This window comes from Microchirus variegatus (assembly GCF_963457635.1).
Source record: "Microchirus variegatus genome assembly, chromosome: 18".
In the NCBI taxonomy this organism is placed as follows: Eukaryota; Metazoa; Chordata; class Actinopteri; order Pleuronectiformes; family Soleidae; genus Microchirus; species Microchirus variegatus.
Genome location: NC_139819.1, coordinates 20,299,423 through 20,317,683, shown reverse-complemented (window position 1 = coordinate 20,317,683; position 18,261 = coordinate 20,299,423). Strand labels below are relative to the sequence as shown.

The 18,261-nt window shown below is 39.1% G+C and overlaps 1 protein-coding gene across 2 annotated transcripts in view; it reads right to left on the bottom strand.

Moving 5' to 3' along the window:
* Positions 1-18,261, bottom strand: part of ksr2 (kinase suppressor of ras 2) — a gene marked incomplete at both ends in the record, with an annotated part of 102,109 nt that overhangs the window by 43,332 nt on the left and 40,516 nt on the right. For both annotated transcript variants that reach the window (XM_083904435.1, XM_083904434.1), the window contains one exon: positions 4,368-4,540. In XM_083904435.1, coding sequence (XP_083760561.1) covers positions 4,368-4,540 — 173 coding nt within the window. The remainder of the gene's footprint in view (positions 1-4,367; positions 4,541-18,261) is intronic.

Here is an 18,261-nt window from a genome sequence, read left to right as displayed (position 1 = left end):
TGCAGTCTTTACAATTCCTTCTGGCATTTGGAGAGAGGTTTTATTTAGCACATGGAAGGTAAACTGAAGGAACTGATTATATTTGTTAGGCTGTTTAGTGTGATGAGCCTGACTCCCCACAACACAAACCCACTGAGCTGAAAAGCAACAACACGCTTGTTGTCGTTTCAAGCATTGAGGATTTTCTTGTTTTGAGGAAACATGTATTGAGGTGTGCATCCCTGTTTGAAAACTATTTTAAAAAATGCCTGTTCCTATCAACCCTGACTGACCCAGTGCTACAAGCGTTACTATAATGTGACATCAGACTCCACAACAAAGATATACAGCTTCAGTCTACACTGATTTTGAGAGGTTGGTGTGATGTATGTGTTTAATAATTGAGTAAGACCCTCACAGGGTGTTGTAAAAATTGAAATGGCCCTGCACAAAAAAGGTTTCCCACCCCGTCATAAAAGTTACAACAATGTGCCAGGTCTTAAATTGTAAATGTCAAAGTACTAAAAAAAATATGGTGCTAAGTTTGCATATTTTCAATTACATTTTCCAAAAAATCAGAGTACAAACAGTTCAATGTGTCACATTGTTGAGAGGTCTGTGGTTTTCATGTGCTTTAAAATAATCAATAAAGCACTAGGAAATGATTCAGTGATCATTAATGAAGCACTTAATCACACTTTAAATCCCTTTTCAACAGAGTATGTGCTATTGAAAAGCTTCTCCATTGTGGTTTGAACCGAATCGCAGTTGCTCCGCCTCTCTTAATATATGTGCATGCATTACAGAGTGAGACTAGGCCAGTGAATTTATATCTGCAGGGTTACTTTTTCATCTCAATGTCTTTATTTTTAAAATGTATGTCCTTATCTCAGTTGGATTATTCCATGTCATGCCCCTACTAACAAATATGCACTGCTGTGTCCCATCTCCCTGTTCTTCAAGGTCTACAGCTATTCACCACGATAAGTGACTCCCATACATCACTCCTTTCCTTGACACGACCTCCATTACTTCATATTATGTCTGTCTTTCCCCATCTCCTCCTAAGACTGATGGCTCCTGGACTCCGCTCATCATGCATCAGTCAATGAGGCTGCCAGTTTGCAGCGGCACACAACCTCCGCTCATTATTGCACCAGCTGATTGTTCATTTGTTGCTGAGCTGTATGTTAAGTATATTTGAATAAAAAGAATTATGGTGGTAAAAATGATGAGTGTTCTTTTTTTCCCAGATATCGAGGCATCAAAAAAAATTACGGCTGCATTTTCTTTGAATGGCTGATTTTGACTTACAGTGGTATGCAAAAGTTTGGGCACCCCTGTAAATGTTCATGATTTTCCTTTATAAATCATTGGTTGCTTGAATAATCAAACAACCAATCATATAGGAGACAAACACAGTGATATTTGAGACGTGAAGTAAAGTTTTTATGATTTACAGAAAGTGTGCAAGAATTATTTAAACAAAATTAAGCATGTGCATAAGGGTTAGGCACCACAAAAGAAAAATGTTGTGCATCCTCCTTTTGCAGAAATAACAGCCTCTAAACGCTTCCTATAGCTTCTAATTAGAGATTCTGGCTGAAGGTATTTTGGACCATTCTTCTTTACAAAACATCTCCAGTTCAGTCAGGTTTGATGGTTTCCGAGCATGGACAGTCTGCTTTAAATCACACCACAACTTTTCAATAATGTTCAGGTCTGGGGACTGAGATGGTCAATCCAGGACGTTGTATTTGTTCCTCTGCATGAATGCCTTAGTAGATTTTGAGCAGTGTTTAGGGTTGTTGTCTTGTTGAAGGGGTCAAGCCCCAACACAACTTTACCTTTGTCACTGATTCCTGGACATTGTTCTCCAGAATCTGCTGATAGTGAGTGGAATCCATGCGACCCCCAACTATAACAAGATTCCCAGTCCCTGCACTGACGACACAGCTCCACAGCATGATGGTGGAACCGCCACCAAATTTTACTGTAGGTAGTAAGTGCTTTTCTTGGAATACTGTGTTCTTTTTCCACCATGCATAACGCCCCTTGTTGTGCCCAAATAACTCTGGCTGGCTTGTCCAAATGTGCTTTAGCATATCTCAAGCGACTGTGTTTGTGGCGGTGCAGAGAAAGGTTTTTTCTCCATTACTCTTCCATACAGCATCTCCTTGTGTAAAGTGCGCTGAATAGTTGAACGATGCAAAGTGACACCATCTGCAGCAAGATGATGTTGTAGGTCTTTGGAGCTGGTCTGTGGGTTGACTGTGACTGTTCTCATCATCCTTCGCCTCTGCTTATCTGAGATTTGTCTTGGTGTAGAAACTTTACTAATTCCTTTTGGAAGTTCCCTCTGGGAAATTTAGGTTGCAGTGGTGCAACAGCATAAACATATGCATATGATAAATATGAAAAATTTGAAAAATACAATACACAGAGGTATAAAAGATGTGTGTGATACAGGCATGATATTGTGTGACACAGAGAAGCAGCATCTCTCAGCAGAGATGAAGTCTTCTTTATTTATTCATTTCCCTCCCTGACTGAGTGACTCATTGTATTCCAGGGTTTTATTAGTTGCATATGCCACACAAAAATCATACCATGTCTTAAAAGTGTGACACCGACCCCCCGAGCGACAGCAAAATAACAGGTTAACAACTTGCACAGTGTGCACACTCTAAATTCTCTGTGTATTACAGAGCAGGGCTGGGAATCACAGGATACCTCATGATGTGACACATGGTCCAAAACACCAATAATATCATCATATCATGATACTGTGATTCTGTGATAATCAATATATTGCAAGACAATCATATAGCGATACATCACGACATTTGTCTAACTGAAGAAAACAAAACGTCCGTCAGAAGTTAAAAATGCATGATTTATCTATTTATTCACAACAGATAGAACAAAGTGCATACAGTCTATGCGTTAAACGTGGATGGGGCATTTTGTATTTACATTTTTTTTATTTCTTTAATTTAAAATGTATATATTTTTATTTTATCTGATCTCGTCTGTTTATATCTTAGCTTTGTCTAATTCGACTTTGTTTATTTTATGTGTAATTATTATCATTATTATTATTATTCTCCGCCATTATCCCACTAACTCCCCATTCATCAGCCAGGTAACTTCCACCCAATTTGATCAGTGCCACCACGAGGAGACATCAAGTAGCGAGTGAAAGTGGCAGAGATTGTTCACTTTTTATTTATTTGTTAATTAAAATATCTGTATTTGCCTATAGGGATATTAATTATTGTATTGCACAAGGAAGGACAGCGATATATATGACCAAATGGATATTTTGACTAACCCCGTTACACAGCACTAGCTGCATGACTTCCACTTACTTCTGTATCTACCGTAAAGTACATAACAAATACGCAACCACAATTTGCATAACACACTACGTGACAGCTGTACTTTTCAGGGCAAACCAATATGAATCACCAGAGTGTGTAAATATAACTAGTTAGCCAGTGTATTGACTTTGGTTTGTACATTTTACTCCATATGTTAGTAACAGGAAATGACTACACAGTGCTGTTTTCTCCCCGGACAACAATTCCCATGATGCCATGCTGCTTAACGGTGTCATCAGTAGGTCTTATTGTTGCTGTATGTTTAAAAATTAACTTCATGTTGTCTTGAACCATGACCTTTTAACACAAACAAGTAAACAACACATTGGTCAGTCTAACTGAATATTTGTGCCACACTTGGAAAGTAATGGATTCAGGAGGGAAAATAAGGGGTCTGAGATCACAGTGATTTTTGACTTCACACCAAATTCTATTCAGTTTATCTTCGAGTCCAAGTGTTGTTCAGACACATTTTGCGAGGTTGCAGTGACCTTGTCTTTTGAATTTTGACCACTAAATTCTATTCAGCCATTTCTTAATTCACAAAACCTTTAAGACTATTCCTTGGAGGTGTTATTGAGATGAAAATGATAAATAATAATGTATTTACTGAGGTCATGAGTGCAATTTGACTTCCAAAACTGTAATAGTTCTTCAATGACTTCAACTGAACATTTGTTCACATTCTGCATAATGCATATCTCTGTTCCACACGTGAAACGCACAACAAATATGAGTTGTATTCCATTCAGTCTGTCCATGTTTTTGTGGAGATGATACAACAAAATATGGGCTGACAAAAATCATATGACCTCTCAACCTGAACTCAATTTTCAGTGCAGTAGACAAGAGCAGAATAATATACACAAAGTGAAACATCGCCAGAGTATTAAATAAGCATGTCAGAGGGGATTTCAATATGCAAGGGTTGTATTAAAGGCATTAACAATCGTATTACATAAATGCTTGAGTGTGAGCTCATTAAAAAGAGAAAAGTTCACTTACTTGCAGAGGGTGTTTCAGCATGGACAGGAGGTGTGGAAGGAATGAAGGAGGGGAAAAAGAAGGATCGCAGCGAGCGTTCAGTGTGGAGTGGTGAGCGCTGCGTGGGCAGATTCTCACAGCTGCCCACACTGCTGTGGATCTTAAGGTTCAAGGGCTTGGTCTTCTTCTTGGCTCTGAGGAAAACAAAACAAGAGAAACACATTTAAGTGATTAAGTCAAATCTCAGCATGCTGTATGTGCTGGAATGATATGCTTTGGTCAATGAGGTGCTCTTTCCTCCTTAAACAAACATTGAATAATACTATTTTAAGACACCAGGAGTCATATTTAAAAAATCAATTTACATCTGATGTCTGACATTTCTCTAAATTTAAATCTAAATTGGACAGTGTTATATGACATGTACAACAGACATTTCTTCAAACTCAAGTGTTTTTAGTTTTGACGACTCAGTGTTCACAAAAACATAGCCTCCTCTTACAACAGGACAAAGCATAGTTTAAAAAAAATAAATAAAAATAAGGGTCAGTACCAGATGAGGCAGATGAGGGGGCACTACCACTTTTTTATTGATGTTGATTTATTTTACTTTTAAATGTGACCATTGCATGCACGTTTTAAGATTCACTGAACAATTACTTAATTCGTTTTTAATTTAAGTGAAAAAAAAAAGATATTATTTATTTTAATTTCAAGAGTGTCTTTTTGTAACACTCTATGGTGGTGTTTAAATTCTGTTAATACATTTCTTACAATAACACATAAAAGTCATAATTTCAAATTTCCTTTTAACTTTAAAACATTTTTGTGGGCTGCCTGAGAGGCCCTACCACCGGGCTTAGCAGGATTTCTGGGGGAAACCCTGAATCCAGTCAGAGTCCATGATTGGCCAATAGTTAACCACAAAACCCACAATTTTCTGCTCACTGTGAGCATGTTTCATAGCAACTATTCACATTAGCTGTCTCTCTGAGGGAGTCCATTAAAATGCTTGTGTCTGACGGTCTGACATATTGCCTGATTAATGTGTTGTCCAGTATCTATAGATGTGAACACTGTTGCTCCCTGTTGAAAACAACACTTTTTACTTTCAGGGAATTATACAATAATGAAGGCAAAATTATAAATATAATTTCCTATTTCTGCAAAATGATTCTTCTCAGTCCTTCACACAGGGTTTTAGATTTGGACTAAGTCGAGGGAGGCATATCAATGTCACATTCTTACTTTGTGGCAGAGACTTGCAAATAACATGATAAACATACTTTTCAAATTTTAGTTTTTCATGTCATATCTCAGGTCACCAATAATTCCCTATAATTGCAGGCTCTTATTTTTTCATCCTGGGCTCTTTTGTGGTAGACCTGTTATTTCCGAATTGATTTTTGGATAATTAAGCCTTGAAAGTACAATTTGTCTTTGTCAGCTTGTCGTACAATTTGTTAAAGTAAACTTGTGTCGCTACAAAATCACCTGTGAGAACACAGAACCCAAAGTGGCACTGAAGTAACAATGGAATGATTTTCACAACCTACTCACTTGTTCTGGCTCATAATTAAATGACAAATGTCATTGATACATATCTCACATATAATTACAGCTTGGAATAGTTCAACTGCTTAGTTAATTGGTTATTGTATTATAACTGAAGAGTCTGGAACCTGGTTATGTTATCAGCTGTCTTTTAGCATAAGGGTATAATCAGTGATGTAGCAGAAACAAGTGATAGAAGAGCAACATAAATGCAAGCCACCATTTCAAAACACAGAAAAACATATCACATAAGTGACAATGTGTGGAAAAGAACATCACTGAACCAACACAAGGTGATGTCACCCATTAGTTTCTGAACTGCCTTTTTAAGGCCGTGAAGTTTGCAGTTTGTCCAGCGAGAAACTGGTGAGAAGAAACCATAACCACCACCAGGATGAAACGCTGGAACTGGGCAACAAGTGCAGTCTGGGTATTTGTCACAAAGCAGCGTTTATGTTGGTTTACTTAGGGTTTTCGGATTTTGTTATTTCACTTCCTGTTTTATTTTGGTGATGGATTTCCGCTGTCTGTGTTCACTGTCTCTGACTTCACTGCCTCCCCATTGATTAGTAACCACTTGCACTTTCTGGTTTTCGCAGCCTGGCTGTATATTTTTGAGCCTGTTCGCTCCCGAGTTGTTTTTTTTTTTTTTACCTTTGGTTGCTATTTTTGAATTGGTTATTAGAGCAAATAAACTTTTTGAAACTTGCTCCAAGTCTCATGCAATTGAGTCCAAGACCTTGAAACCGGTCGTAACAGTATTAATGGAAATGCAAGAGCAGCAGGTCACCTTAGAGCAGGGGTCACCAACGTGGTGCCCGCGGGCACCTGGTAGCCCGCGGGCAGCCAATACGGTGCCCGCGGGCTCACTTCACTTCACCTCACTTGCATGTATCCGTATGATCTGTCAGTAAAATATCTTTGATATTGTTTATAAAAACTGGTAATCGTTAGGAGTAAGCACTGGAAGGAATGTGTATGCAGTTGAATGCATAATATTAATCATTTAAATGGTAAACAAACAAAAAAATATTATATGGTAGCCCTCCATATTATTTTTTACCCTTAAGGTAGCTCTCTGACTCAAAAAGGTTGGTGACCCCTGCCTTAGAGGATGTCTATTGTTAATCACACCATAGCCATACACTGAATCCTACCCTTTACCCTTTATTTGACTCTGAATGGGACCATCATTTGCACAATGGACATTATGCTGTAATAAAGAAGACCTGCAATTTGTGATCAAGGACATAAACTCTTCAGTAAAATGCTTACAGATGTTATAAATCAAGTAAGTGAGTTGTTTTTGCAAACAACCAATACCATTCACTTTTGCTGCACTTTACAGCACCGTGTCTGTTGAGAGACAAGGGTTTTCTCAACTGTTCTTTTTTTTACCGCTTAAGCTGGAATACATTTTAATTCAATCCTGTGTTCTTTGTTTTTCTAATTTGTATATTTTACATTTTAAGTTAAGGAGACTCCCTTCAGGATGACTTTTTATACATGCTACTTTACTGAATGTACTGTGCTAGAATGAGTGAAGTGATGCGAGTGATGCACAGGCACATACACATACACTCTTTTCTACTTTATCAACAGAGATATGTTGCTTTGTTTATTTCTTGTGACAAATGTACTTATTGTAAGTCGCTTTGGACAAAAGCGTCTAATAAATGCCCTAAATGTAAATGTAAATACACAGGCTAGACAGGGAAAGACAGGTCAAAGAGAGTGATCTGGAGACTGGGCCAGAAAGATGGATGACTAAAAAAAGAATCAGGAAGAATTCGAAGTGACAAAAAGAGCGATATGCGATATAGTTTCATATGCATCAACATTTCTTATATGACAACACGTCATGCAAAGAAGCGGCACGTAGTTCGAGACCTGTACAAGAGCAAACAGATTGTCCAAGATTTGTTGTGGGTTCATGAGGATGACTAAAACTAAACTGAACAAAAGTAACACAGGATACTCATTGCCTAAACATTGACATATTGCTGACCAGGAACTTGTTATCATCAACCTCATTTCCTTATTTCTGCACAATATAGTTAAAATAATATCAAAGTAAGTAATGTCATTTCAGTTAAAAGGGTAAGCTGCCACATTTCTGTGGTTTGCAGCAACGAAGGAAAGGTTTGAGGGACAAGTAAAAAAGGATGAAAATATATTCATCAGAAATAGACATTTAAAGTTCTCAGGCTGTGAGAGAGTAATGATCATTAAATGTTAAAACCCAGAGGAATCTTTCCTCCATGTCAGTCTCAAACTCCCCACACTGACTCAGGCAATTAGACCCATAAACCAAGGCAGCACTTCTTCACTCCCATCTCCTGCAATAAGGAAGCCGCCTGCAGGTTATCACTTCTCTGTGTTATAGCTTTTGTCAGCTATTCCGATTAGCCCACTTTATCCCATTTGAGTCTAAATTAAACCATTCATCTCCCGGCATGTGTGCCTTCATCCTCTCCTCTAATGACTTGTAGACGTTCAGGGGAGGAAAAGTGAAATGGATGTAAAGAGAGGGGAGAGGATTCCCAATGTTGTTTTTTAAAAACGTTGCATCAGTGGAGGGAGGGGGTTGCTGTCATCTCCAGAGTTGGTGAAAGTGTCTATTCAGAGTGATTTTTTTACTCTGTGGCTTGTGAAAAGTTAAAGGAAAAAGTTAAACAGACATAGAGAAGAAGAGAAAGGTGGTTGACTTTTCATATGTCAAGAGAAATCAGTGAGGGTGGGAATAGTTGAGTTTCCCTTTGAGCTCATCTGGGACTGCATATCCTCATGCGTCTCTCAGAGATGGAAATCACCTGTGTTTTCATCTTCACTCTTTCATTCCAGACCCGGGTCTCCCAAAAGTGGTAAACGAGAAAACTAAAGGTGTTTCCCGCAAAGACAAAAACGTCCTGCAGTGCCATGTATATTACATGCTTATTTCAAGCCACATTCTCTTCAATCCTCAATTTTCTTTCATAAAGTTTTTCTGTTGAAATTTCTGTTTATGCAGAAAATAAAGCAGCAACAGAAAAGCTGATATCAATTATCGCCAGGTTGTTAAATACAAAGACTTCAGGACTGATGTTTTCTATCCTGAGCCCCTCCTGCCAGCTACAGGCACTTTATACATGACTGAGGTCGATCTCTTAGTCTCTGAAATACCAATATTGGCACTTATATTGGCATTAATATTTGACTCTATTGTGAACTAGAATAGAGTCTCCTGTCACAGACTGACAAAGGTGGTGGTGCAGAAGTCTAGGTCTATCTTAATATACATTATTTGGAAATGTTATTATGGAGTTATTGATCAATAATGCCAAAAATATGTTACCTACCTTTGTTTACCGTTGTTAATTTCACGACAGAATAGACTAAATGACCTCTGCAGTTGGGTGCCTTGTGCAACCCCAGTAGATTTTATACATTTTTTGGGGCGATTAAAGCTTCAAACTGAAAGTTTTCATTAGGTTTATTCTTGAATTTTCACTTGAACAACAATCAAGCAAGGAAACATTCAACTGTACAATCCTTTAAAATCATACATTCATCCTTTCAATAACAAGCACTGTTCAAGTGGCACCACTCAACAGTGATGCAGTGATGAAACTAAACACCCAAGCCTTGTCTAATTAGCACTGATGTCCATCAAGGTGAGTCATTTACCTGCAGGATTCCATCTGCATATGTATACCTGGTATATTACACCTCAACGTTTCACCTCAGAATTATGCACAAAGCTCTGCTGAGACCCATATGGCAATAAAAGCACCCTGTTACTTTGCATGCAAATGGAAACATGGAATAATATCTCTGCCAACCACAGCTCTTTGCTGCTTTAATAAAGTTGAAAATGAAATAAAGGTAGCTAGAATAATGATTACAACAGAGAATGACTGAAAAACCCTCGACTTCCTGCTTTCAGAAGACTGTGACTCAATCCTGAGCTGAATCAAAAGCTTGTCTCATCTGCTTTCTTAATCTAATGAAATATGTGTTTATTCATGAGTAAAATAATCCATATTATCAAACTAATATCATTTTCTAAACTTCAAACACTAGATTTGTAACTGTAACAAAAACAATTTTCTTCGGGATAATAAAAGTATTCTGATTCTGATTCTGATTTGTATGATGGCTGAGAAACCCCATGTCGTTTGTTTACCATAGATCCTGACGAGAACCACAACACCTGTATCTCGACGCTGTCGCACTGTTTCTGCACACGTCAATACTAAATATAACACCATGTTTGTTAATGCATGTGTGCCATGGACACAGCAAGGGCGTGTCTAGCAGCCCGCTGTGTGTAGGTGTGTGTAGGTGTGTGCGCCTGTGCCCACAAGCTTTGTTCTGATGCCTCATCATGACGACATCTATGGGTCACCTGTTGTGACGGTGCGGATGATAATAACGCAAGGATGAAAAAGGAAAAAAAAAAACCTCTCTCTCCTTCCTTCCTTCTCTTGTTATCTCCTCTTTAACTGTCAGTGTCTCTCACTGGGATCTGGGTGGGTGTCAGCTCGCTGTGAGAGGGCAGGGGGGCGGCACAGTGGGGATGGAAATCGTGCAGCTGGGAGGAAACTGCAAGACAAGCCAAGGTGGAAAAATAGAGTAAAACAATAAAGGGTTGAAAAGAGAGAGTATGAGAGAGGATGAAGAGGTGGGGGAGTCAATGACCAGATGTAAAAGTGAGGCCAATGGTTTGGGACGGAGGAGTGACAAGTTGACAGGAAGGCGGAAGGTGACATGTCGTCTTTAGCTTTTCAGGGACGTGTGTCGGTGTACGTATGCTGCACAGCCTGTCTGGATAAGAAGCCATGGTTATGTGGTTAAGGAACGATCAAACGCACTATTTTTACTGCGAGCTGCACATGTCACATGTCTCACAGCCAAATTGAGAGCAAACGACCTTGCGTTTAGATCTGTTGCATATGCGATAAAAACAATACATCCTGTCCCTGTGTCAAAGTAAAAGCACTCTAGCATTTCACTTCCTCAATTCCATTCATTTGTTTCAACAGTTGTGAAAATCCTACAATTTAATGGAGTACATTCTTGATTTTTAAATACAAAGACACAGCAGAGATGCTCCTGAGTAAACAACAGATGAGCTCTGTCGCTGCCACACGCTGCAAGAAGCACTTACTCTGACTGTAACACTTATTCTGCTCTTTGCAGAACGCACAAAGCTCCATGGTATCAATCTGTGTAATGGAAGCACACCTGCAGTCAGAGACTATCAGGAGCTTGTGGAGGCAACAGAGAGTGTTGTCATGGCGATGGCGAGGAAAGTATCTGTGCTTATCAGTTAGATGTGTCACTTTTAGTCCTTGTTAAACTAAACAATGACTGACCACTTCATTAGGTACAAAGGACACATAATAAAGTGTGGGCTTCTGCTGTAATCCATGTGCTTTCATATATTGTGTTCTGGATAAAGTTGTAAAAAGTGGTTATTTGAGTTCCTCATCTGAATTAATGTCACTTCACCATCATTTCAAACTGCTGCTCACTGGATATACGGTGACGTTTCAAGACGTTTCTGTGGAATCCCTAAGAGATGGTTTAGGGATGGTTGTTAAGAGCAGCCGTCTGGCACCAACAAAAGTGCTTCTTTTACTTGAACGGTATCTTCCGGCAGCAGTTGAAACTGTCACAGTCTGTACTTAGTCACAAAAACAGGTGACATCCTGGCTGGAATTGGTCCTTAGAAATATTTTTTAAAGCAGCTGGAATGTACAGCTCTTCTAAGGAGGAGCGAGGGCAGCCAATACCTTTCTGTGCAGTGGTGATGGAACTCTTCTGTGCTTATTTTGCTGCCATTCTGTTTGTGCTCCACATCAACGTCTCCTCAATCTGGTCACCAAGAAACTGGAAGTCAGAAACTCTCTCCACGGGGTCCCCATTGATTTGTAGTGGCTGTAAGTCACTCCTGTAGACCGCAATCAGCTCCATGGTCCATGGTTAAAGGTGCATTATGTAATAATTCTAAAGAAACTGGCAATAAAGTCCTCCTTATATGTCACAGAGACTCAGGAATAATGTTCATATAACAAACTGAACTCACCAACAACAACAGTACAGCCGAAATATTTCAATTTCATTATTTCAAATCAAAATGTTTATGTTTTGAAATCATGTTTTGGTATGTGGCGCCACCTACTGGTTTCTACCAATCATTGCAGGCAGTAGAGTCTCAGCTGCCAAGCAATCATGGGTTGCCAGTTATGTCAGAAAACGAAACCTAAAAGACCTTGGTATTTTGAATGTGAATGTAGTTACCGTTTTTGGCCACATTCTTACATATGGCACCTTTAAGGTCCAAGCTATGCTATGTCTACTCTGGTGTACTATGGAAACTCCACAGTACGCATCACTAGAACCCCATCCATAAACCATGGAAACTCCACTGGCTTCCTGTTAAACATCGCATCACATACAAGACTCTGCTCCTCACTTTCAAGGCCATCAACGACCTCGCTGGGGTACTTGGACCCTCGCCTATGGAACAACTCATCATATGACATCAGAAACTCTGATTCTCTCTCCATTTTCAACATTTTGCCGCAAAATGACACAAAATCTGTGTCAGACAGGCTTATTCATTTTCATAGTCATAGACTGACTGACTACTTTGTACAGAGACCGTGTACAGTGTCCTGAAATGACTAACTGACATGATTGTGTTCCAAATCAATACAAGATTCCTGAGAGTTCAAGCTTCTCAGGCGAGTATCATATTCTCTCCTAGTTTCCTGTCATTAACAGCAGCTGTACATCCGTCCTTTTGCACCGTCCGGTGATAATTTGTCATTTCAACCGACATTATATAGTTCCACAAAAGCTTCTGTACTGCACTGATAGCTCAGTTTAAGATGATAACAGCATTATTCAGAGCTGAAATGCAGAGAAAGTTGTGACAATCGATGGCGAAGATTCTTTGGCATTTGACTTGGATGCTTGCCATGATGGAAGTGGATTTCAAAAGGCGTTCTTGCGTCTTCTGTGCCTCCATAAACTATTATGTCTATGCGTATCTCATTTGCTGCTCAATTGTTTGGGATGAAAAGGAACAAAGGAGCATTCATCTCTGAAGTTTTAATCTTGTATAATACACCAGGTACAGAATGAAAAACTGAAGCTACAAAACTTTACTGGACTGAAGAAGAAAGTGAAACCTGAGATGGGCTCCATCAGAGCAAACCACGTATGGGAAAGATGGACAAAGACATCTTTTTTACAAACATGGTGTGTCTTATGTCTCATAACAGGGTGTGTGTGTGTATTCTCTTGTGTCAAATTGAGCCATAATCTACTTTTTTCTATTCAGTCAAAATGAAACCATAAGTCAAAGCTAAAGCAGCAGCTGCAGAGGTGAACGCAGCTGCTGCTGATGTGGTAGTTAAGGAGCAAAAGCACAGTCATAAACAACAGAGGGGAAAAAGAAGAACAGAGGTCATGGACATTCAAGAGCAGATCAAATCGGTCTTGAACATCAGAGCGAAACACTGACAAGACATCCTCCACTTATCGTTCATGTTGTTTGGTAATAAAAGAGCCTGATGTTTCATAAATCAGTTGGCAGCTGTCAATGTGGCCTCTTTCACTTCTTGGTCTCGGTCACGGCAATCGCTTTCTAACTCAACTTACTCATGTATTGTTTTTATCGTACAGTTTGACATACTGAAATGAAGCTTTTATGATTGTGTAAGGAAACGTGGGATTCACATAATTAAATCAAAACTAGATTTCTGTCAAATTAACTGCATGAGATGACTTCCCTGTGGCTTGGTAATCTCTCCTGTCACCTTCTTGGAACAGAATGACAACTTTCAAGGGAAACTTCTTATGACCATCTTAAATCCTCTTATCTGCAGAAACCAGCTCCCACTCATTCACAAATTATCACGAAAAGACATTGCATTTTCCACTAGAAACAGAGGCATTTGGGCTAACTGCCACTCCTAAACACTCATATAAATTCATAATCATGACTTCAATCTCTCCGGTGCCGGCTAAGGCTGCAGCATGAGCCCTCATAGATGTCTGGAAGGATGGAGGACGAGGGTCTTAAGGGCCTGGTGTTGACATGCCCTCTCACCTGCGCTCTCATTAGTGGCACTGGCTACAAAGCTCTGATTAACATGGATGAGCTTTTGTCCACAGAGAAACCAAGACACACACACACACACGCACACACACACACACAGAGAGAGAGATGAAATTGCTTTCTGTCCCAAAAAAACAAAAAACACATGTATTGTTTCACGTCATTCTGTGAAGTGCACTTAATACGTCCAACACACCAGCGTGTCCAGCAACAGCATGTGGGAGCAATAATTCACTCATGTCAGAGGTCAGCAGCTAATGCTACGACGTGTGTGTCCTGGGGGAGTGACACAGATATATATCTCAGTGAATCGCCAGGGGAGCACGGACATAACTGACGCTAGCTGGATGTGAGTTATTTTCTCTGGGACAAAAGGTAATCACTTGTGGCGCAGATTTGTCTATGAAACAAAGCTAAGCAGCACCAAATACTCCCCCTTCTTCATCAAATCAATTCACTTATTTGTTGTGGAGCTGCTCTGATGCTTAAGTTCAGTGAATTGTCTTTGATTGGTTGTCAATTATGTTCAATCCCAAACTGGACAACACTCTTCCAAACAAGCAACTCCAAAATCTGTCAGTCTTTAAAAAAGTGTCGAGTTATAATCTCACCAGATCAGAAAACAAATCACTGAACTACAGTGATGTTTAAGTCTCAATGCAAACACAGAATTTAATTTCTTGCTTCTTGTTCATCAAAAGCCCCATATTTTCAAGACAGTTTAGCTATATAATAGTTTAGCTTTGTATTTAAAATCTCACTGGTCCAGGTGCCAAAGAAAGCTGTGTTGCCACAACTAAATTAATATTATTATTACATTATCACTAACTTGTGAAACTTTAGCTTCAGTAAAAAAAGTTGATTCCTTTGCATGGAGGCTTCGAATGTTCAGAGCTTGATTTAAGTCATAAATCCTAAAGCCAAGGGCCACTGTGTTACAGGTTTATGTTGACCATGCTCTGTGAACGTGGAATGAATAGATCTAAAACTGAGGCAATTTTACACTTGCTGACTTGATTAATTTTGACATCTTACAAATACAAGACTCTTTTTTAAAATTTCAATAATTTAAAGACACATGCAAACACATGGTTATGTAATTATTAATTAGAATTAGTATAAGTACTCTGTTCCACTGCGCTGTTTATGTGGAATACTGATGTAAATAAATCTTTAGCTATAGGACAAAATCCACAGTATAGATGCATTATTATGTGCGTTTGCATTAACCCTTAGATGTTTAAACATACAGTTTATACAGAGAGTAAAAGAATATGCAAAGTAGAGTATCTTATAATATAAGATACTTTATATTCAGCACAAGGTAATCTGATGAAAACTATATAAACACACCTGAGCAAAAAGAACTTGGAAATACATCAGAGTTCAAAGTTCACTTGTCTTGTTTTTATGAACAAAAAGAAAAGGAAAAAAACTGTCTATTTTGTGACTTCTGCACAATTATTGCTACTTTATATCACTACTAAAAATGTGATATAAAATGAATCATGACTTTGACTCAACAACACATAAGAAGACGAAGAAAAAGCCTGAATAGGTGACCTACAAACACACCCCCAGGATGTCCATTAATGAGTTGTGTATTGTTCCCACTGAAAATGACCATGGGTGCACATGCGGCATGGATATATAAGTGTATCTAAATACTACAGGGGTTAACAGAGTGTACCTCTGAAATTCTTGCACGACATAATTGCCACAAAATCATCACCAGTAAACTCAATTACAAGTATTTTCCATTTAATTAGTAGCTGTTACAGATGCAATGGTTAGAAGAAAAAAAACAAATTCTCAAAAGACATGCATAATGAGAGTGGTTAGCGAAGAAAGAAAAGGAAACAGAAAGAAAAAAGGGGAAATGGAAGGAGATAGAGAAATATATGATGTGTACACTTGCTCAGTAAAAGCAAACAGCTAAATTAGTCATGGAATATATGTAAATTTGCTTCCCCTGAGTGTTGCATGGTAGAATTATCCTGAGAGGAGCAGAGGGTGAATCATGCCAACCCTTGGCGCCATGTGATTTATTAGCAAACATTCAACGTGCTTCACACTGGAAAAGCTTTGGAAGTCTTAGAAGGTGGCATTTACTATATGATATTACCATTACCAATGGGGGAGCAAGACAACACAGAGTGTGGAAAAATATACACTACTCCCACTGTCCAGGACAATATTGCTGTGACAATAAGGGGGTGGTGTGACAGAGGAGAAAACTCACTTGGCCTTTTCCACACACATGTAAATAATCAGTAACATAGACAAGGAGATTTATTAATTGACACTTAAACCTAAAGAGGCCCTCTGCTTTGAAAAGGGCACGGGGTGTGTGTGTGTGTGTGTGTGTGTGTGTGTGTGTGTGTGTGTGTGTGTGTGTGTGTGTGTGTGTGTGTGTGTGTGTGTGTGTGTGTGTGTGTGTGTGTGTGTGTGTGTGTTCTTGTACTTGCGGCATACTGAGGACCAGTGAGGGTTTTTAACCAACAAAGTGAGGTCATTTTTACGGAGTGAGGACATTTTGGCCGGTTCTCACTTTGTTTTCATTGAAATCACTTCCTTAGGTTGCTATAACATGCTATACACAATTTGTCAAAAGAACAAAAGAAATCTAATTTTGGACAACATACTATAGTATGACCTTTTTGTCAAATTTTGTACCCAAATTTTTTTTTTTAATTTTTGGACAACATAGTATAGTATGACATTTTTGTCAAATTTTGGACCAAACATTTTGGGTAAAACATGTTTTTTTTCAAATTTTGGACGACATAGTATAGTATGACATTTCTGTCAAATTTTGGACCAAAAATAAAGAAGAAAAAAAAAAACATCGAAAAAGTTTTCCAACCCTTTTTGCTCTGGGGCTCCACCTGCAGACATTTTATGGTACTGCAACCAGTAGTTCTTTGTAGATGTCATTCATGAAGTAGATTTTTGTAATTGTGTTGATTTATTAAGTGGAAATGCTGGTCCTCACTTTGTCAGCAACCCAGTCCTCAGTATGCCGCAAGTACAAGAATGTGTGTGTGTGTGTGTGTGTGTGTGTGTGTGTGTGTGTGTGTGTGTGTGTGTGTGTGTGTGTGTGTGTGTGTGTGTGTGTGTGTGTGTGTGTGTGTGTGTGTGTGTAGGGATGAGAAATAAAGACAGGGCAGGGAGAAGGGGAAGAAGGGCTGCAACATTAGCTGAATTGCCGTCAATTCTCCCCGGAAAATGAAATTTAAGAGGTGCTTTGTGTCCAACAAATTTGTGTTTTCAGAGTAAAACAGGTTCTACTGTCACATTTCCATCAGTGATTTCTGCAGTGTGAGGTGTACAGGGAAAAGCTTTACTGTCTATGTTTTATTAATGGGTTTCCAACCCAAGGTGTTGCTGCTGTGTCCTTTACCATAGGGGGTTATTGCAGAATTGTTGTTGCTATGGTCTTATGTTGGAGACTGATTTGCACTTGCTGAGCTTCAGAAGTAGACAGATAAAAAATATCCCTCAACTCTCTTTCTTCTCATGACACACAACTTACAAAATTCTTGTCTCAAACCTTCATAGGTGTAAGCGTCTTGGACAAAATGTCTCCCTGATGCTCTCCTGACACAATCCACACACTGACCACCTCCCTTTATCAAGCCATCCATCCATCATCTACTGCTTTATCCTCCACCGGAGGGTCACAGGTGTGTTGTGCCTATCTTAGCTGACATAGGGCGATAGACGGAGTACATCCTGGACAGTTTGCCAGTCCATCACAGATAGAGACAAACAACCATTCACTCTCACAGTCACACCCACGGTCAATTTAGAGTGACCAATTTACCTAATCCCCAAATCTGTATGTCTTTGGACTGCGGGAGGAAGCCACAGAACCCGGAGAAAACCGATGCAAACACGGGAAAAAGCCTGGATGACTAATCAAATTTTAATCGTGATTTTCGATTTTTGGCTTCTCACGATCATAAAAAGATTAGAATCGAAGAAAAATTATTAATGCGCCGCACCGCGCAGCATGTATGTAAATTCCTATGCTAGAAAAACACCCTGAATGCACCAGTGTTACGTGCAGATGCAGCTAGCGAGTGACGTGTGGATCAATAATATGAGGAGCGATCGATTGAAAACATGACAGAAAGGTAACAAATGTAGGACAATATCAGTTAACTGGAAACATTTTGGCTTCAATTTGACGGACGTGGAGTAAAAGGAAATTGTTTGCAAAGTTTCTTGCGCTGTCGTGTCTGC